The sequence below is a fragment of the Lepisosteus platostomus genome, chromosome 3 (genome assembly GCF_059453375.1).
Source record: "Lepisosteus platostomus isolate fLepPlt1 chromosome 3, fLepPlt1.hap1, whole genome shotgun sequence".
NCBI lineage: Eukaryota > Metazoa > Chordata > Actinopteri > Semionotiformes > Lepisosteidae > Lepisosteus > Lepisosteus platostomus.
The window spans coordinates 32317309-32336170 of NC_142613.1; the positions used below are offsets into that span (position 1 = coordinate 32317309).

The following is an 18862-nucleotide window of genomic DNA, read 5'->3' on the forward strand; positions in this document are numbered from 1 at the left end:
CACAATATGTAATCCCTTATTTGCCTTTGATGTTTAAAATATTTTCAGGAGCAAAACCACATGATAAAATTAGAAATGGGAACATTTAGGCAACATTCCTAGATTTTTGTGTGGCTGGTATTCATTAAGCTCATATGGAAAAAAACTGTCTTGTTCTCATTTTCTCAGTTCAAGATCAAAAGAAATCGACCAAATCTATTTGAGAAAATTGAGGTTGTTTTTAGAAAATACTCTGTATCAAGAAATCACACTACAAACGTATGCCCAGCTTCCTAGCATTAATGTGTGACTCACTAGAGTCACTGCTCTTGGTCTGGTGATTGAGAAACTTTGAATCCATTGTCAAATACAGTGAAAGATCTATTGTGTTCTTTTGTTTATATTAAATAATACGTATTTACTATGTATGCACCTGTGTAGGTGTGTCTTGGTTTATAATCTAGATTTTGCTGTTTTCTGAAAAATTCTCAACCATATTCACTGTTGAGCAATGTAGCCTACTATCTCCTGTGTGTCTAAATCTCACTAGCCTTGACTGAAAGTTTTCTTTGTGATATTTAGTAACATGGTTAGAAGTAATAAAGTGAATCAAATAATTAGACTAATTAAGCACTTAAAAGTTTAAATGTAGATCCATCCATATTCTAATTACAGGGTTGCAGAGGAGCCAAGCAAGTAGTGGGTAGAAATAAGGACACACCGTAGATGGGACTCCAATCCATCACAGGGCGGGCCCACACTCACACCAGGGCCAGTCTTCACAGAAGCCAGTTAAACTACCAGTTTGTCTGTGGGCTGTGGGAGGAACAAGAGCACTCATCAGAAACCCACATGAACATGGGGAGTACATACAGTACACACTCCACACAGATAGTACCCCAGGTGTGGAATTGAACCCTGGACCCCATCACTGCAATGCAGCAATGCAATCACCATGTTACTCACATATTTTAATGTCATTTTATACAATTAACTGTCAAATCTATGTATATTTTATGATTGTGATAAAATATATACTAATCTTCAGATGATCTACATAAGATTGTATCTGTTTTTTAGTTTGATGACTGGAATTTGGTTTGTATATGGTATTATGTAAATTTATTGGAACCCTTCAAATAGAGACTACGGTTATTTACCCGTCATGAGAAAAGGTCAAATTTACCAGTTAATTACATTCACCTTGCATGGAAGTAATATGGAACTAACAACCTAGTGTAAGGTTGTGTGTGAGGCTGTCTCGTTGCATCAAGAACTTGTGTCACTAGTATCCTTCCTAATGAAATGTAATGCTTTAGTACATGGATTGGTTGGTATTTCCATCCATGTTGTTGTAGGCCAACACCAGTCTCTTAAGTATTTTCTAAAAATATAAAATTGTTTTTCCCTATATTTTGTGTGAAGTCCATCCATCTATTTATTTTCCAACCATATTATCTGGGGTTGGGGGAAGCCAGAGATGCATAAGATGCCAAGATGGATGAGCCCTTGATGGGACGCCAACCTAGTAAAGGGACATCTCATATAAAAAAGGAATATTTGACAGTCATCTGGGTTTTCATGTCCAATGATTTTTGTTTTGTTTATCTAATGAATCCTAGCTACAGAACGTTTGAGGTGTTCCAAGAAGTTACTGAACGTAACTCAGGCACCTTAGACACCTAATCTGTTTTGTGTTTTACATGTTTAAAAGGTTCCCTTTTTTCTTCTTCAGAGTTTTGCTGATCCCACAACTTCATTTCTTAGAGTAGAAGCTGATTCCTTTGTACCAGTCCAACAGACAGTAAGTTTATGTGAATTCTGTCTTTTTACTTTATAAAATTATTTGCTCTACTGAGTTATTGCAATATTTGAAACACCTCCTTTGTGTATACTGATTATGTATAACTTTTAGATTGTATTTTTCATTCAGGTGAGGTTTAAAATCTCACGTTAAGAAGACAAAGACTTAACTGTATGTCCCTGTGTATTTATTTTTATGTTTATCCTATCATAACAAAATATATTTACGGATTGTCATTAGTAACCAGAGCCTTGCTACATTTCTAAAAAGTGTAAAATACCTGTTGTTTTAAGACCTCGCAGAAAAGATAGAAGAAGGATCTGCTTGTTGGGATTTTTGTAAAAACTGTGAAACACTGTGACTCAGATTTTCCACCATTGGTTACAGGATTTGTCATGGAGGCGTTAAAGCAAATTGCAATAGCAAAACAAAAATTAAAACTAAAGGACATTGCTGTCCTTGTTTCAGTATGTGAATGGTCAATTCAAACATTTAGCAGTGATCTGATACAGTATAAAAATATTCTTTGTGTAATCATTGTTAATAAATAATAGAGTTTGCAATATTGACACACATTCTATTCATTCAAGATTTACTGTCATTATTTTGTTACACAATTGTTAATACTATAGGAAACCATAACAGCTATCGTCAAGCAAACATTAGTGATTTCATTAAATATAAACCCTTTATTTTATTTAGTTGTGTCTGTCTCAGACATTTACCTTATTGTAACCAGTAACTTTATGCAGTTCAGAAATATTGATAATCATTTGGAAGAGTGTTGCTGATTTTGTGTCTTGAAAGCATTCCCTTGATTTTAATCTGGTATTTTGATAGGATGTTATCTAATGATAAGAGTGGCTAAACCATTTAGCAGAAAGGATAATGAACATGGGAGATTTTATGACAAAACTGGAGTTTGTGTCCCTTGTTACTTTTAAGGAATTACCTTAAAATGTATAAACAGTGCTTTCATTAAAAACAACTTTGAATACTGTAGTAATGGGTATAGTTAATGGAACTAAATGTTTCTCTTATTAACATATTAGAGCTCTCGTAATTCCTCTAAGTCTTTGCCCACCATATTAGCAGTTACAAACTACTGTGAGGCAAGAACAGAAGAGTGTAACACTATGTGCTGTGGCACCAAATACGCCGTGTTTGTATTGTGGCTATAAATATAGTTGTAATAGTATAATTTGTGTAATTTCTACTTGACCATTAATGTATTCCACATAACAAGTAATTAAAAAAACTACTGTGCCTATGTTTTTAGATTGAGTACCTTAGACTGGCAGATTCTGTCCTCTTTTTTGACATTTAAAAAGTGGTGACTGTGGTTTCTATTCCTGTTAGTCATCTTCTGTTTGCTGCAGTGACAAATCAATATGGACAATCCCCAAGGAAGTGATTGGAAATTGGAAAAAATTAACAATGATCTGATTTAACTTTTTTAAAATAAATTTGCAAAGTAACTGATTTCAAAAACATTTTGAATTTAAATAGTTGAATTAAAAAAAACTTTGAACTTCAGAAATGTTTTAACAAATTTTAAGCCTTCATCAGAAACCAGTGGCAGAAAAATGTGCTTCACATTGCTTGTAAAGAGTTAAGTTTTTTATTAGATTGACAACAAAGCATGTGGTACAGGAGGTGGTGTCACAGTTCTTAGAATGTATGTGCTTAAAGCTTTTTTATCTTCCTTTCGAAAATTTAATCATTTGCTGAATGCGTAGCAGCTGCCTGAAAACTAATCTTAGCACAATTAAAGTTTTTTTTTCTTTTTTCTTAAACATTTCTGCAGTGCCACAAGTCCTTTATCTCACTGCTCCTGATGTCTTCCCACCACCTTGAATCCCTTTCAGAAAACCCTAGACAGCCTCAACTCTTACCAGAGCAGCAGCTTTGGTTTCTGCTGCTGTACTGCAGGAGGAAGTGAATGTTAAGTGTTTCTCTCTGTGGCACAGGTCTGATAAAGCTGTGGTGCTCTTATCTTCCCCCTTAGGTTGTGTCCCTCTATGACTACACAGCGAATCGATCAGATGAGCTAACCATACATCGTGGTGACATTATCCAAGTGTTGTACAAAGATAATGAGAACTGGTGGTTTGGCCGCCTGGCAAATGGACAACAGGGCTACTTCCCGGCTAATTATGTGGCAGATGAAAGTAAGCTGTTTTTGTTATGTTTTTTTTTTTTCCTTTTAAGCTTAACGAGAACAACCTCTGCTGACACAGTGGTTTTGGGTCATGTGTTCAAACGCATCTGTGTTTCCACTGCAGGAGGTTTTGAAGAGGAGCTATCCCACACACTAGAACCAAATCCTGTTCTGTCTGACCAGCAGAACGAGACAGCTGACAGATCGCCAACCCCAGCTAAGGTAAATGATTAGGAAAGGGTAAATGATTTAAAAAATGCTCAAGTGCTGTGACCTGCTTGGATCTTTATGGTCTTCACCCGGAGTGAAAATGTTTGCAAATTCATATGTGAATCATTTTTATTGCAGTTCCAAAAGGAGCTCAAATGAGAAACGTGAATTGCTGAACGGGTGGAGCTGCATACACCACAAATTAATCTGACAGTTATTGTAGATGGAGGAATCATGAAAGTAGATGATGGAGTATTAAGTTCAGTAGTCAGATGGATTTTCATACATCATGAGTACAGTACCTTGTTTTGCATCATGTCATGTTTCCCCAAGCAGGCTGCCCTTATGAAGTAGTGTGCTGTCAACCATGAGCAGGTGTGTTGTGGAATTTATGGAAGAGTCACACCCATGAAAAATGATTAAATTAAATGTGTAAGTGTAACAGTGGTGGGATCTGATAGGAGCATTCTGGTCATGGCGGTACCATTGTTTGTTCATAGAATAGAGTTTGGATTACCCAATCCTAACACCTGCCCAACTTCCTCACTGCAGCTAATCATTTCTAATCTATGTTGAATTTATCTAATATTTAACACCAGACCTCATGTGTTACTAAGACCACACAAAGTGCATAGCACCAGCCTGTAGAAACATTGGAGGTAATTCAGTGAACAAATATGACCCAGTAAACCTTTCTTACAAGATTAGAATCCTAAATAGATATATGGGGAAAACAGTAGTCTTAAAACATTCTGTGCTTTTTGGTTTGATAATGTAAGTGATAGTGTTAGCAACTCAAGATTAAAGCAGTGTGTTTTGTTTTATATGTGTAAAGTCATATCAAAAGACAAGTTCTTTACTTCTAAAGATTATATTAATTGTGATTTTATATCTACATGATAATTTTATAGGTTGAAATAAAATATTTTTAAAGTCTGATTTAAGTAGCCAATTATCTTTATTTATTTAGACCTACTTCTGGTTCATCAAGTTTATAGTGGCACATTTTTTATAAACCATCTAAAAACTATGCAAACACAAACTGATACTAAAATGTGATCTTAAAAACCGCATTATCTTCCATTTCACATTTTTGACTCTTAAAAACCATGCTGGGAAAGTTTTCAGGGTAGAGACATTACCATCATTGATTTTTAAAACAAAATTAAAACTTCATAGAGGGAATTTAATTTTACACAGAGTGGAGAAAGAATCCAGTACAAACTTAATATACTCATATCAAGACTTAAATAACACCCTTATTTTGGATAAACAATATATACCCCTCTCCAGAAAATAATTGTAATATAAAGGGTGCAGGCCTGACTTTGCCGCACAAGAAGGCTTAGCTGAACTCTTCTCTGTGATGATTAATTGAACTAGGGGTTATGCCATCAAGGAATATGTTCTGGTTTGTGTAAGATAAAATTAATTATAGTAAGAGTTGTTTTGCAGTTGTTTCGGATTGTGAAATAGGACTTGAACGTTTTTTTTTTCATATTTATATTTTTTAGATATATGCTAATTAGGCAACATTGCTTGCAATTGTACGTTAGACTGGAATAGGATTGGAAAGAACTAGGAAGACCATAGAAAGTCCTAAGATTTAAAAATAAGAGTCACAATTAGACTTTGGCTCCTAAACGCTCATGACAACAAGAAAGACTGCATATTATAGCAGGTATTCATGTCTCACGTGCAATCATTTAGGATATTGTTTAAAGTTTAAGTGGCTTATTGTTTGTTTTGGTACTGAATTTTGATGCAGTCTCCGGAGTCGTAGCTTGTAGGTCTGTGGACCCTGTCATTGTCCCCTTGAACGAGGTCCTGCATCCGAGTTGTTCCAGTCTTCCCAGCTGTATAAATGGGAACCAGGATTGCTGGGGATGATCCCTGTGATGAAGCGGTGTCCCATCCAGAGGAAGAGTCAAGTGCTCTCTCATCTGCTTAACAATGCTGAAAGCCTGGATGAGCTCAAACAGGAAAATGGACAGCTCCTTTGGCAGTTTTTTCTATAACCAGATCTGTATTTCATTAGTATTCTGCCAGATCGTACAGATATATATTTTTAATCCAAACTTTGTTATCGCCAGCCCTTCTTTCCATTTATAGATGATCCTTCTTTACAAAAAGCTCCAGACTGTATCTAGAAATTGTTGAGTTTCAGCAGTCAACACTAGAGACCGCGTACATTTTACAAATGCCATAAAGTGAAAGTAGTTTTAGATGTTTTGTTTTGAAAATGGTCTAATATAATATATTAAATTCTAAAACACATGGTCTGAAAAATCTAAAACAGTTGCAATATTAAACGTGAAAATATAAAGCTTAAAAAATGTACGACAATGATTAACTTGCACAATATAATATTACTTGTATTTTTTAGCTGAACTTTGTTGCAGTGTTCTTTGGTCTGTGGTTCTTTTTTCACACCTTAATGAGAACATATATGTGAATATGTTATCACACTAACATTTTCTTAGCCATGTGGTTTAATTACTCAACACTAATTTTGTGTCCTTATCCTTTGCATCTTATCTTGTCACCACAGTATTTGTTAATCTTTGTGACTAATTTAAAAATGACCTTAGCATCCACATCCACAAAGCAAAGCACATTTGTAAACATAGAACTAGATGGTAACGTTCAAGAATCCTAACAGTTCTTCAAAGCAACCTAACCAGCTCCAGAATTGAAGGAATCCTCCTGTTTTTCACCCTGTAGATGTTGACCTGACATTACTTATTGCCATTTTCACAAGGACAAGAGGGGGACTTTGAAACCCAATGTATCACCATGGCTGTTTGCAGAAGATTTTACCTATGAAATGAGAGGACAGAAGCACCAACATTGGGTTCTCTCTAGTCTTCTCACCTCCAGCTTTGCTCCTTTGCATTGAACATGTTGATATCAGACTCCAGGCTTTCGAAAAGGTTCTCTTTTGCCAGCTTTGCCAAGGCAGTCAAATCAGAGGAGGTCAGAAGAAACATTGAAGAGAGATGGCAAAAGCAAGCTTGCAAAAATGCAACATAAATTTAGCCTCCCGATAAACTGTGGCTCATGACAGAACCAGATGGATGGAAAATATCTGGGAAGGAGCTCAACACTTCGAGAGACATGCAGAGATGTCAAAATGAGAAAGAAGAGTGAGAATGTTTAAAAGAACTCACCATGATTGAATTGTAAATTACACAACCACATATCTCCCAAGACAGCATGTGCTCCACCTACCAGAGAATGCACAGATACCTGGCCTATCAGTCACGTTTGGTTCATGGAAGACAGTCGTCCTTCTCCGCTGAAGATAGGAAATGATATACTAGTATATTAAACTGTACAGAAAAATGTTCATATATTTTTAGCAGCTGAAAATGCACCAAATCTGTATAATCTGTATAAGATAATATACTTTATAGTATCGTGTTAGCATAGTATATAATTTATAGTTCATAGTATTCTTGTTTTATCAGTCATTGTCTCCCTATATATAATCTACCACTCTTTTAAATATACCCCTTGCACATTTTTAAACATGCTACACAACAGGAAAGTGAGTTGACACCTCAGATAGCAAGACTAGAGAAAGTGTAAGCATTTGTTTCATATATGTAGCTCATAGCTCATACTGTACATTTGGCCAACTACATCACATCTATCAGTTTTATTATTTAATGCTATGCCAAAGCTTCTTTGCAAAACTGATACATTTTCACCACCTTCATATTACATTTTACATTTATTTTTACATTTCAACACTTTTGTATTCAAAATTCAAAACTCAGACCACAAAATTAATGAAAGGTATGTTTTACTTTGAACGATTGCAGATGAGAAACATTTTTATTATGTGTGGTAATGTTTTAGAAAAGTGGCAGTGCTCTTGGTGTTTTACTGTTAATTTTGATATTTTTGTTTTGGAAGTTATGTATTTTGAAGTAGTTCAGGTGGGTGGCTGCAAAGAAGGCTCCACAGCCAAAACGTTGTTTTCTTTCTTCTCTTTTCAGCGTTGAATAAACCTATCACTTGTTGCTTTATGTATTATGTATGTATTAGGTATGTTAAGGTCAGTAATATGCTGGAAGGCATAGTATCAGCTCAGCTCACGTGGACAAGTGGATGGTACATCTAAATTCATTTTTCCATCTCCTTCAACAGTCTTAGTGGTGTCTGGAGCAGAAAAGGATCCCCACACAGTAATGTCACCTCTTTCCTGCTTCACAGTAGACACAGATTCTATTCTTAGAATGATTTACTTGTCTGGCATTTAACATGTCGATATTTAAAAAACTCAATATTTAAAAAACTTCCAGACATCTTTGGGTTGTCCAAAGGTCATCCTCGGGAAAATTAAGCTTTGGCTTTAACTATGGCCTTTTTTCTTGCTATCATTGCAAAATCTCAATCAGTGTATAAATTCCTCCTCACTGTTGAGTCAAGGACTATCTTGAGTTATGGTGGTTGATGTCTCCTTTCTCTTCAATGCTTTTAGTGAAATTTTTCCCACTTAATGATCATTTCTCTAAGGGTATTCCTTAAGGGTATTTTTTAATCCATTTCAAACAATGCTCCTGTCTGACTAAAATTGGAAAACGTGTCTATTTCTATACCCATCACTTGCCTTGTAGAAGTTAAGTATTTCTGAGTTTCTTTGATGATTCTTTTGACCTAGGCAAAACCTGCTGTTACCAAAACTTAGGAGCCATTTTCAATAATATCTACATAATATAATGTCTCACCGGGCATTGTTTTAGGATACAAATATTGAATATTTTTGCACACCATCAGTTTTCATTATTGACTTGTATCACTTTTTGACATGCCAATACTTCTCTAAATGACAAACAGTGGCTATCAAAAATACCCCCCCCCCCCCCCCCCGCACTTTGTCACATGTTATTTTGTTCTAATATGGAATCATCCATATTTAACCGTTTCTTAAAATTCTGGGTCATGGGGATCTGGAGTCTGTTTACCCAGAAGCCAATTAACCTACCAGTCTATGTTTGGACTGGAGCACATTGAGGAAACCCACAAGAACACAGGGAGAATAAACGAACTCAATGCAGGTAGCAGTCCCATGAATTCAGGGCCCCAGCTCTGCAAGGTAGCAATGCTAACTATTGTGCCTCCATGCCACCCATATAAAATCCTGATGTATTTAATTGGGATTTCTTGCCTTTGATCAACACAAAACACTGTCTAACTGAGTACAAAATGTTACAGAACCTCTTAAATTATAAAACAGAAAATAAATGCACAGCATTACAAATGCTATATCTTTATTGTGGCTAGTAGTAGTAATAAAATATTTCTAAAGTAAAAATAGAATTATAATTGTGGTTCTGACGAAACAGCTTGTTGTATAGATGTGAAACATTAAATCACATTGTCATGTCTGTGTACAGGCCCCAACAGGAATTACATCTCTCACTAATCTCCCTTTGTACATTATTGATGGACAGTGATTAATGTATGCTGTACATTATATTTCTCCTTGGTTCACCAGCTAGGACCCCTCTCTCCCCTGCTCAACCCTGGCTTTAGCTTAAAAAATAAAATGAAATGTTTTTTCTTCTCTGATCACCTGATTTGCTACATTGGAGTGGCTTTTAAAACATTGTGGCATTCAGTCCATTAAGCAAGCTGTGCTTTGTGGGACTCTTTGAAACAATGCAAATATTTTTCCAAGTTGGAACTTTTAAAACAATGTTTTAAGTCAGTCGACATGCTGTAAATTTAACTGTAAGGTTGTAGACCTTGAAGGAGCCTGAACACCATACTGAAATAAATTCTGTGGAATTGACAGGTAGGTAATAGGTGATGTGTTAGGAAGATTGCAAACACATTGAAAACTGACTAGTGATTTAACAGCCAGTTAAAACAGTGTACCCTGAATAAAGGTTATTTTATTCTTTCTTAAATATCTATTCCATCGTCCTCTGAGCAGTTACTGCACTTAAATCGTCTAGGCTAATGCTCTTTAGTTGTTTTTTTTTTATTTAAATATAGCATGTCTGTCCTTGATCAATTCCTGATAATCTGTCAATCAACTCTTTATTCTGTGTTCGTAGGTCTTTAAGCCCTTTTTTTGTTAACTCATTCCTGCGGTTCTCTTAGACTTCATGAATATCATTAGAAGAACATCCTGGTTTCAGAAGTTATAGTCAACTCAAGCATTTCTCATTTGAAATTGTAAAAGTTCCTAGATAGACATAGAGTTACTGGTGCAGCCATGCTACTGCAGACTCTTCTGGATTTGTATCAGCTAACAGCTGCTGGTTGAAATTGGAGTTAACTGCTTTTTATTGTTTTACAATTATCTGCTTTCCACAGTCATACTATCTAGTCGTACATATATAGAATACTCTAACTTCTCATTCACTTTAACTATAGCTTCATGTAATACAGTAAACATATTATTTTGTGAGCTCTTTTTCTTTGTATTCACTACCTTCACTAATCAGTGGTTTATCACCTCTTTGATACAATCGGATTTTGGACTGATTTCGAAATCTTCCATTTGTGAAGTATTTTATTAGTGGATATTTTGAATTGAAACAGCAGTAGACATTCTGATCTGCATAGAAATAGTTTTTTAACTTCTATGTTTATTTTATAAAATCTGCAAAAATAAATTAGAGAAAAACACTTTTTAGCATTTTATGTTAAAAAATACAACAACCAATTTCTGAATAAAAATATTCAGTTGTTAAGGACTGGGGGAAATTCTACTGAATTATCCTTTAAGATTTACTTTTTCTTTATTATAGAACACTTTTGTTTTTATGTTGCTGGCTTCATATTTTGGTTACAGAGACCAGTCTCTCTCACATGAGATGTTTCTCTTTCTTCCAGAATGAATGCTCTATGTACTCTGGTGATTTAGGCAAACATTTTAACTACCCCAAAACGTTTGCTTTGGATAGATTGTAATTTTTTGCCACTCTAGTTTTGAAATCATTTGTACCTACGCTGCAGTAAGGACTCCTAAAGTGCCAGACACTGCTTTGATAACGCCTGAAGACAATGAATGTACAGGAAGCCAGTGGGTTTCTACACCCTCACACAAAATGTGCTATCCCCTTTGTTTCCCTTTCATGTCAAACTTTTCTACACATTCTCTTGCAGATGTCAGCAGCTGTCAGCTACTCGGGGGAGCTCAAATTCATCTCGGAGCACGATACAGACACAGACTCACCTGTGACCACGTGAGTAGCATTCGGAAATTGAAACTCACTGTAAGAATTCTTGTTACAATTGTGTCACAGGGCAGCTGCAACACCAGCATGTTGGTTTTCAATGTGCTGAGTTAAAAACACTTTTTCACTTCCGTAGTTTCCAACCCCATCTTCATCCACTTGTCTCCCTTAAGTAAATGTGTTATTTAAAAATTCATCTTTATACCACTGCAAATTAGTGTTTGTTTTACCCTTTCTGAAGCTTGTTAAACCAAAAAATTGTCAGAGAATATTTGGAAACCTGATAGAAATAGATAAAAAGGAATATACAGTAGATAACGCATAAAGTTTGGTAACAGTTGGGAGAAATCAACTAATGGATTGTCTTAAACTTTTTTAGTTTTCCTATTTGTCATGAGTGCTCACCTGTTTTGAAAGCACATTTTACACATTTGATGTTGCAAGCCAGTGCCACTGGAATGGCTGTATTGTAGTAGACCGAAATGAAGTGAATGAAATTAATCTCCAGTAGTGTCTTCCATTATCAGCCCATATGAATAATATACAGTAGGTTTTAGTGACATCGGGGTCATTGTGGATAAGCCAGACACTTTTTTTTTCCTTTTATTAGTTACCCATGGGAATAAAAAGGCAGTATTGTTCCCTGAAATTATTAATATGCAATATGAAGTTATACGGTTCATTCTAAATGTAGCATTGCACTGTATAATGTATTTCTCTTTTAAGAAGAATCTCATCCAACATGAAAGCCATGTCACATTGACTGATTCTTTTTTCTGAATTGTGTTTATTTTGCCATTATTTTTGTATGAACATATATTTTAAGCAGAACTTTCATTCAAAATGCTGCGTTTGTGGGAACAGCACAGAACGGTAGTTTAAGTCCTCGCTGGACAATGGTGGGTTCAGTTCCCCACTGCAGACTTGGCTGTTCTGTCATTGAGCTCCAGTCCACCCAACTGTAGAAACCGAGACCAGCTGGATGGTGTGCGGTGCTGGGTGGTTCAGTGGAATAGCGCCACATCCAGGGGGAGTTACATGCGCTTAGTACTATAGAAACTGGGATAAGCTTTGGCCTGATGAGCCTTTAGGCTTGAGTATAGGCCATTCAATTGCTATATTGTCGATGTGTTATTCAGGAAACCATAGGTAGACACAGAGGGGTAGAAGCAGAAGCAGATCAGTGTTCCAGTCCTCTGGACAAAATTCCAGTGCTGAATTCATTCATTGTGTTTCAAGTAAACTTACAAATGCAAGCCCTATAAAATATTATAAGGGCTATTCACAATACTGATAAGAACTCTTATCTTTAATAGAGGCAGGTGTTTTGTAATCTCCTTTTAGTAGAATTCCCTGTGCACGATTTTACCTTTTTATTCTTTCTTTGTGTTTTAACATTACCACTATCACCCTTCGATATTTAAAGAGTAGTTTCAAAGGTTTCCCATTTTCTAAAAGCATTTCCCATTTGGGGACATTACCCATTTTAGCAAAAATGTTACTGCTTTAACTATATCTTGAATCACATTCAGTAAGATGGAGCTTCTTCCACTGCTTTTAGTTCTTTAGAATTTTAATAAGGCATATGAAAACATCCGTTCTGTTTATAATGACATTCTCAATTGCTTTTACAGACATTTTCATTTATTAGACACAGAAATACAGTATTAAAATTCTTTCCTTACATGGCCTGTTGGTCTTTAATCAACAGTGGTAGCAAATGGACCTAAATGGAGAGTGTGGGTGGTAGTGATAGCAGCGAACTACAGCTCTGTACAAAGGTGAAAACAGCCCCAGGTGCAGGTGGAAACCCATCTGATTTTTATTTGGACTAAACATTCCAGGTTTTACCATATTGTGAAACTGGTTTAGAGCATTTGAAATATTTTTAACATGGAAAAACATAATTCAGTTATATATGTAGTTACGTCAGTCATAGATGAGTGAAAAAGCTCAGGGAAAAAGACAAATAAAATGCAATTACTAATGTGTATTCTGGAAAATAAATAAATATCAAATCTGGGTTTGGAATAGAGACTGCATCTCTAACCCACTATATGAATTTTTTTATTAATCAATTTGAAATAATATTAACATTGCTTGGTGTTTACTCATATTGCTTTAGACCATTTAGCTAATCTTACTCCTTTGGTTTAGTAGCTTAGTGAATCTAAAATCTTGTCTACTTGTTTCTTAAAGGCCCAGAGTTGAGGAGTCAGCACTTGGCTGAGAATCCTGTTCCGCATACCCACAACACTTGTTGTCACCCATGTTAGGGAGGTTAAGCAGATAAGTGCTCTGTTTGAGTCTTAGTCTGTTCTGGAGATATAGGTCCAAATCTCACTTCTCATGTTCTCACAGCTCAGTATCTCATCCCATCTGAATCCAACACCCTAGATTCTTAGTAAATTAGTAAATAATGGGATTAGATTGGATCAATTGGCTACTAATTACATACTTGTGTCCTTTCTTATATTTTAATGTAAAGTCGTGTTTCCTATTCTTCGTTTTAAAATAAGAATACCCTTTAGGGTACTGTCTTATTGTAACAGAATTGTAGTATATTCACTTTTTAAAATTTAAAAATGGAAAATGGGTGACTTAAAGAACAAAAGAACAGGAAGCAAACTATTGTCCTTAACACAAAATACATTTCAGGTTAATGTTTTTTCAGTAACAGGCAAGAAGAAATTTTAATATTTTAGAATCTGATTGTAATAGCAGTAATCGGTAAGTGTAAAAACCAAAGCTATAACTAAACTGAGTAAATAAATTAGATCAGGGTACTCTGGATCAGAGAAATTTGTGAAATTGAGCTGACAAACATTCAAAGATCATATATATGCACGACTAAGAAAAGCTAGGTGTGTTTCAATTGGGAATGAATCTTTTTGTCAATACTTCTTAATAACTAGTGTTTGTTAAATTAAATACAACAATTAGTCTGGGTTAATTCAATCTTTTCATAAATGCAGTTAAAAATTATTTATATACAGTATTTATGTTGAGACTCATTACAGCAAAATTCTCAATTTTTAAGCTTTTTTTCTTTTCTGTTAAAAAAGCACAGTCACTCTAGTTTCAACTGGAAGATGTAGGTTTTCTAAGATGAACAGAAATGATATACATCATATCAGAAATGCAGAAATGTGAAAATACAGTATCAAAAGAAAAGGTAATGGAGTGGGAAATCTAGCTTTGTTCAGACCAATCTAATTTTCCCATATCTGGGCCTGTCCCAAAGTCATCACTTTTTGAAGGATAAAGGGTGAAGGTTAATCTTGACAAGAGAGTTGTAGCCCAGCCACTCCACTGAATGTGCAAGAATCCTGAAAATAGAGGCAAATTCAGGATTTGTCCTGATGTTCTTAGTGAAACTAAGTAAATGTAGGCCATCCTTGTCATTTATATATTGTCTGGCACTAAAGAGGTACGCAACATACAAATGCAAACAGGTGATGATCAATGATTATCTTCACAAGCTTCTGTCAGACATATTTGTCTTAGTACTTCAAACACAAATATCTGATGGAAAACTATTGTTAAGTCCTGCAAAGTAGAGAGTATTGGGTAAGACGGATTCATGCCATTGGACAGAGATTTTGGAATAGGAGCCTGCCAGCCAAAATGTGCTTCAGAGACTGGAACTATTCCAAGGCATTGAGAACAAAGTGTGCAATTGCATTGTAACTCCCCCTAATACTCATAACATTTACTGGAAGTAATGTGTCAATGCAAACAAGGAATCAGGAGTCATCTACAGAGATGTGAACAACATAACAGGTCATTTCTATTCTTTTATAACCAGTTTAAGGAAAGAGTTGTTTGTTGTCCTTGCATCTCGAACCACAGAGCACAGAACTGAGTTTTCAGTAACATCTAGTGACAAAACAGTTTGTCATGTGTACTTGTCTATAGAACACATGGCTATCGCTGTTTCTGAGCTCTGAGCTCTGAAAGAAACATATGTGCCAGTTCTGAATCCTGGGAATAGGGTAGGATTATGAAAAATGGCAGCACTAAAGTCTGACAGGGACCGTGTAAATGCTTTAAAATACAGTTTCTGCCTCATCCTTCACACTTTTGCTGTCAGAACTGTTGTAGTAGACTGCAGAGTGTCCCTAATCACTGCACAAGACAAACTTAAGTCTTTATCTCAGACAAAGATAAAGCAAGGCTTATTTGGCTTGTGATATTTGAATCTCATACAAAGAACATATTTTTTAATGGGGGCTAATTGATTCGGAAAATAACAGTCATGCAGACATAAAATATACTCTTGTAGTGTCTCTCCATCTTTTCAAGAGTTTATTTCTTTGATAGATGAGGGTGGGGGTATGAACTTGTGTTTTATCTGGGTGAAGCTATATGTTGAATACATTTGAAAACGGAAAACAGGGTATTTGCCAGGATAAATAAATCACATATCTTTTTCTTCAAAAATTCATTAAACATAGCCAATAAATATATTTGATCAGCAACACAATTAGTACATGTAAAAAGCGTTCAGTGGTTTTTATTCCATTGTAAAGATTGCTCAGATTGCAAAGATGAACCTTCTGGTTTTAACTACCAACCTTTTTTCAGAAAATATACCTGTATCTCTTGTAGAGTCCAAAAGAAAAAGAAGAAGTTGAAGAAGAAGTCCACAGAAGGCAGGTCAGAGACTCCTGCTGTCACTGATGTCGAATCATCCCAGACTGTCACTGCTGGTGACACTGCGGCTCCTACGGCGTCTGTTAGAAAGAAGAGGTCGAAGACTTCGGCCAAGACCATCCACAAAGGAGGACAATCGAACAGTGCTTTTGAGCCAGACTGTTAGATAGATGCCAGCTCTGCGAATGTACTGTACGCACGTGTATCAGCAATAAAGGCTTCAGAGCCCTGCAATTTGAGTGGTGCCAGCCAGGACATTGTGTACAAAAGTGTGAATGGTTACTTCCTAAACGATTTAAGTAGTACAGGGATTAAAAATAGTGCCTATTCCTTTATGAGAAACACTACTTTAATACGTTTGAATGTTTGCAAAGGGCTGATGTTTTGTTAGGAGACTGAATGATGAATATCTAGCCCAGTTTGCTGCTATTTTTGTTCCTTCACTTCTGTTGTTACTAAAAAGCCCTGCTGTACTCTGAGCATGGAAAATCTCCGGGCATTTTATTTACTGTGTTACCACGAATTTTACATGTTTTATTTTGTACTAATATTTTGATTTTATTTATTTTATAGTGTTGTATTTTCCTGTTGTTTTGGGTTGGTATTGTTATGTGTCATTGAGTTGTAAACATGTAAAATGTGATTATATATGATTCCAGGTTTTAAAGTTTAATGTGGTATGCATTTTTATATGTTTTTCATATTTTACAATTTCAGTTGCACAAATTATTAATTGATACTGCAGTCACAGACAAAATTTCTGGTGCCCACCATTTCTAATGATGTTATTCACATATTTATTAGCTGTTAGTGTTATTACTTTGTTTCAAACTATGATTATTCAGCAATGTGTTTATTAAATACTGACTTATCCTCGTAACACATTAGTAGAAGCAAATTAATTCATTTCTTATTTCTGCAATGTTATAGAAGTTTATGAAGTCTTATATGTATTCCCTCTGTCTTTAATCATTATTTTAAATCTTAATCAAGATGACTGAGTTTGTACCTCTTCTAGAAACATGTAAGCAATATTGTTATAAATTGGTGAATAACATTGTTAGAGATTGTGAGTGACAAAATATAATGCCTCTGAATCTACACAATTTTCACTAAGTGCTAAAAATGTCATGTTTTTTGTGTGAATTTTGAGATATTTTTCTATTTTAATGATAGACACTAAATTTCCATGTGGATGTTTTATTCATCAAATGAGTCATCTGATTTAACTTGAAGTTGAATGAATGTATTAAAACTGAAAACCTTTCATATTAACAAAGTAAAAGGCATTCTAGGTACCTGTTACAGAAACACGAATGTTATGCCACTTCTACATAAACAATGAGTTATTTGATTTTTTTTTGCTGTACTGTATTTACATTTCTCACTTTTTTTACAGTTGTTTAGAAAACAGTATATTTATTAGTGTCCTAAGTATTTCAAGTGATTGAAGTTTATACTGTATATTCACAGTATGTATGCTATAAATATATGCATATCGGTTTGGAAAAAAAGCTAATTTAATTGCTTTATTTGTGAAATGTTAGAATTTTAAATCATCTGGACTTTTCAGCCAGACTGAAGGTTTCTATTAGTAGTGGCACTTTATTATTTACATTATTTGTTTGCTGTTCGATTTAAAGCTATTATTAAATGCAATACATCCCCTAAATACAACCTATTATTACAAACAAAAACTTGATATTTCATATATATTTATTTTATATACTTTTTGGTCATTATTGTGTGCCTTTCTGTAACAAATGTACTACATTCTACTTTCTGTTTAAACAGATCAATGAATAGTTTATGAACTTCACACAATAAAGTTAGATCCAAAGTCAAACTACTAGATTGTCGTTGTAATCTTCACCGATCAATGATGAAGTTTTCACTTCATCATTGTTCAGCTTCACCGAGCTGTGAGCATTCTCACAGTACGTTACAACAAAAGCAGAAGGCTTTTATATTATATACTAAACATTTTAAATTATATACTAAAAATGTATAGTTAATGTTAAAATGTCATTGGCGTGGGTAAATAAAAAATATAGAAAATGTGTTGCACCTGAAGAAGGCTTCACTGCTGAAACGTTGTTTCTTTTCCTCTCTTTTCGGCATGGAATAAACCTTTACTTGTTCCTTTGCAGCCTACGCATGCTGACGCAGCTACCTACTATGAAAACGTTTGCTGGTTATCATTTTATATCCCATGTTTGATCAGGTGTAATTTTGCTTTACAGACATCCATCCGCCTTTTTCATTATGGCGCTCCTCCTGATCAGGTGGATGGTGGGCGCATGCTAAGTAAAGAAAGCTTACTGTAACTTCCCTTTCCCCAGCAACCCCTTCCAGCTCACCTTGGGGACTCCCCGTTCCCAGGCAAGGGCAGAGATGTGTGATCCTTCCCATGTGTCCTGGGATGGCTTTGAATAATCCACCCAGAGGGTAATTCCTGGAAGAGCTCCAAAGGGAGCCTGCTTCTCAGGTGTCCAAGACACTTCATCTGACTTCTCTTGAGGCTCAAGACTCAACACCAGAGCTCTCCCAGACCGCTGAACTCCACATCCTACCCTGTAGGGTGAATCCACCAACTCTGCAGAGAAACCTAATTTTATCTCCTTATACCTGTGATTTTTTTTCCTTCCTCAAACCGATGCACTACCCACAGCTCATGTTAAGGAGATATTTAGTTTAAATCCAATCTTCATATGACTGTGGAGCACTTTAAGGCTGAATACTACTGTACTGTATGTTGTTGTTTTCATTTAGAATCAAGTAATCTAAAGCCCTTTCCTTAAAAGTGGCTTTAGCATTAAGTGATTTAAAAGTTGATTTTATTAATAAAGTGGG

The 18862-nt window shown here is 35.3% G+C and overlaps 1 protein-coding gene across 4 annotated transcripts in view; it reads left to right on the forward strand.

Moving 5' to 3' along the window:
• The window catches only part of ahi1 (Abelson helper integration site 1), a 100105-nt gene extending 82250 nt beyond the window's left edge, over positions 1-17855 (forward strand). The window contains exons 23-27 of one of the 4 annotated variants that reach the window (XM_088625273.1): positions 1715-1783; positions 3792-3954; positions 4069-4166; positions 11283-11362; positions 15965-17855. In XM_088625273.1, coding sequence (XP_088481399.1) covers positions 1715-1783; positions 3792-3954; positions 4069-4166; positions 11283-11362; positions 15965-16175 — 621 coding nt within the window. In that variant the 3' untranslated portion in view covers positions 16176-17855. The other 3 variants (XM_088625276.1, XM_088625275.1, XR_015935386.1) reach the window with 3 other exon arrangements.
• Positions 17856-18862: the final 1007 nt, after the last annotated feature.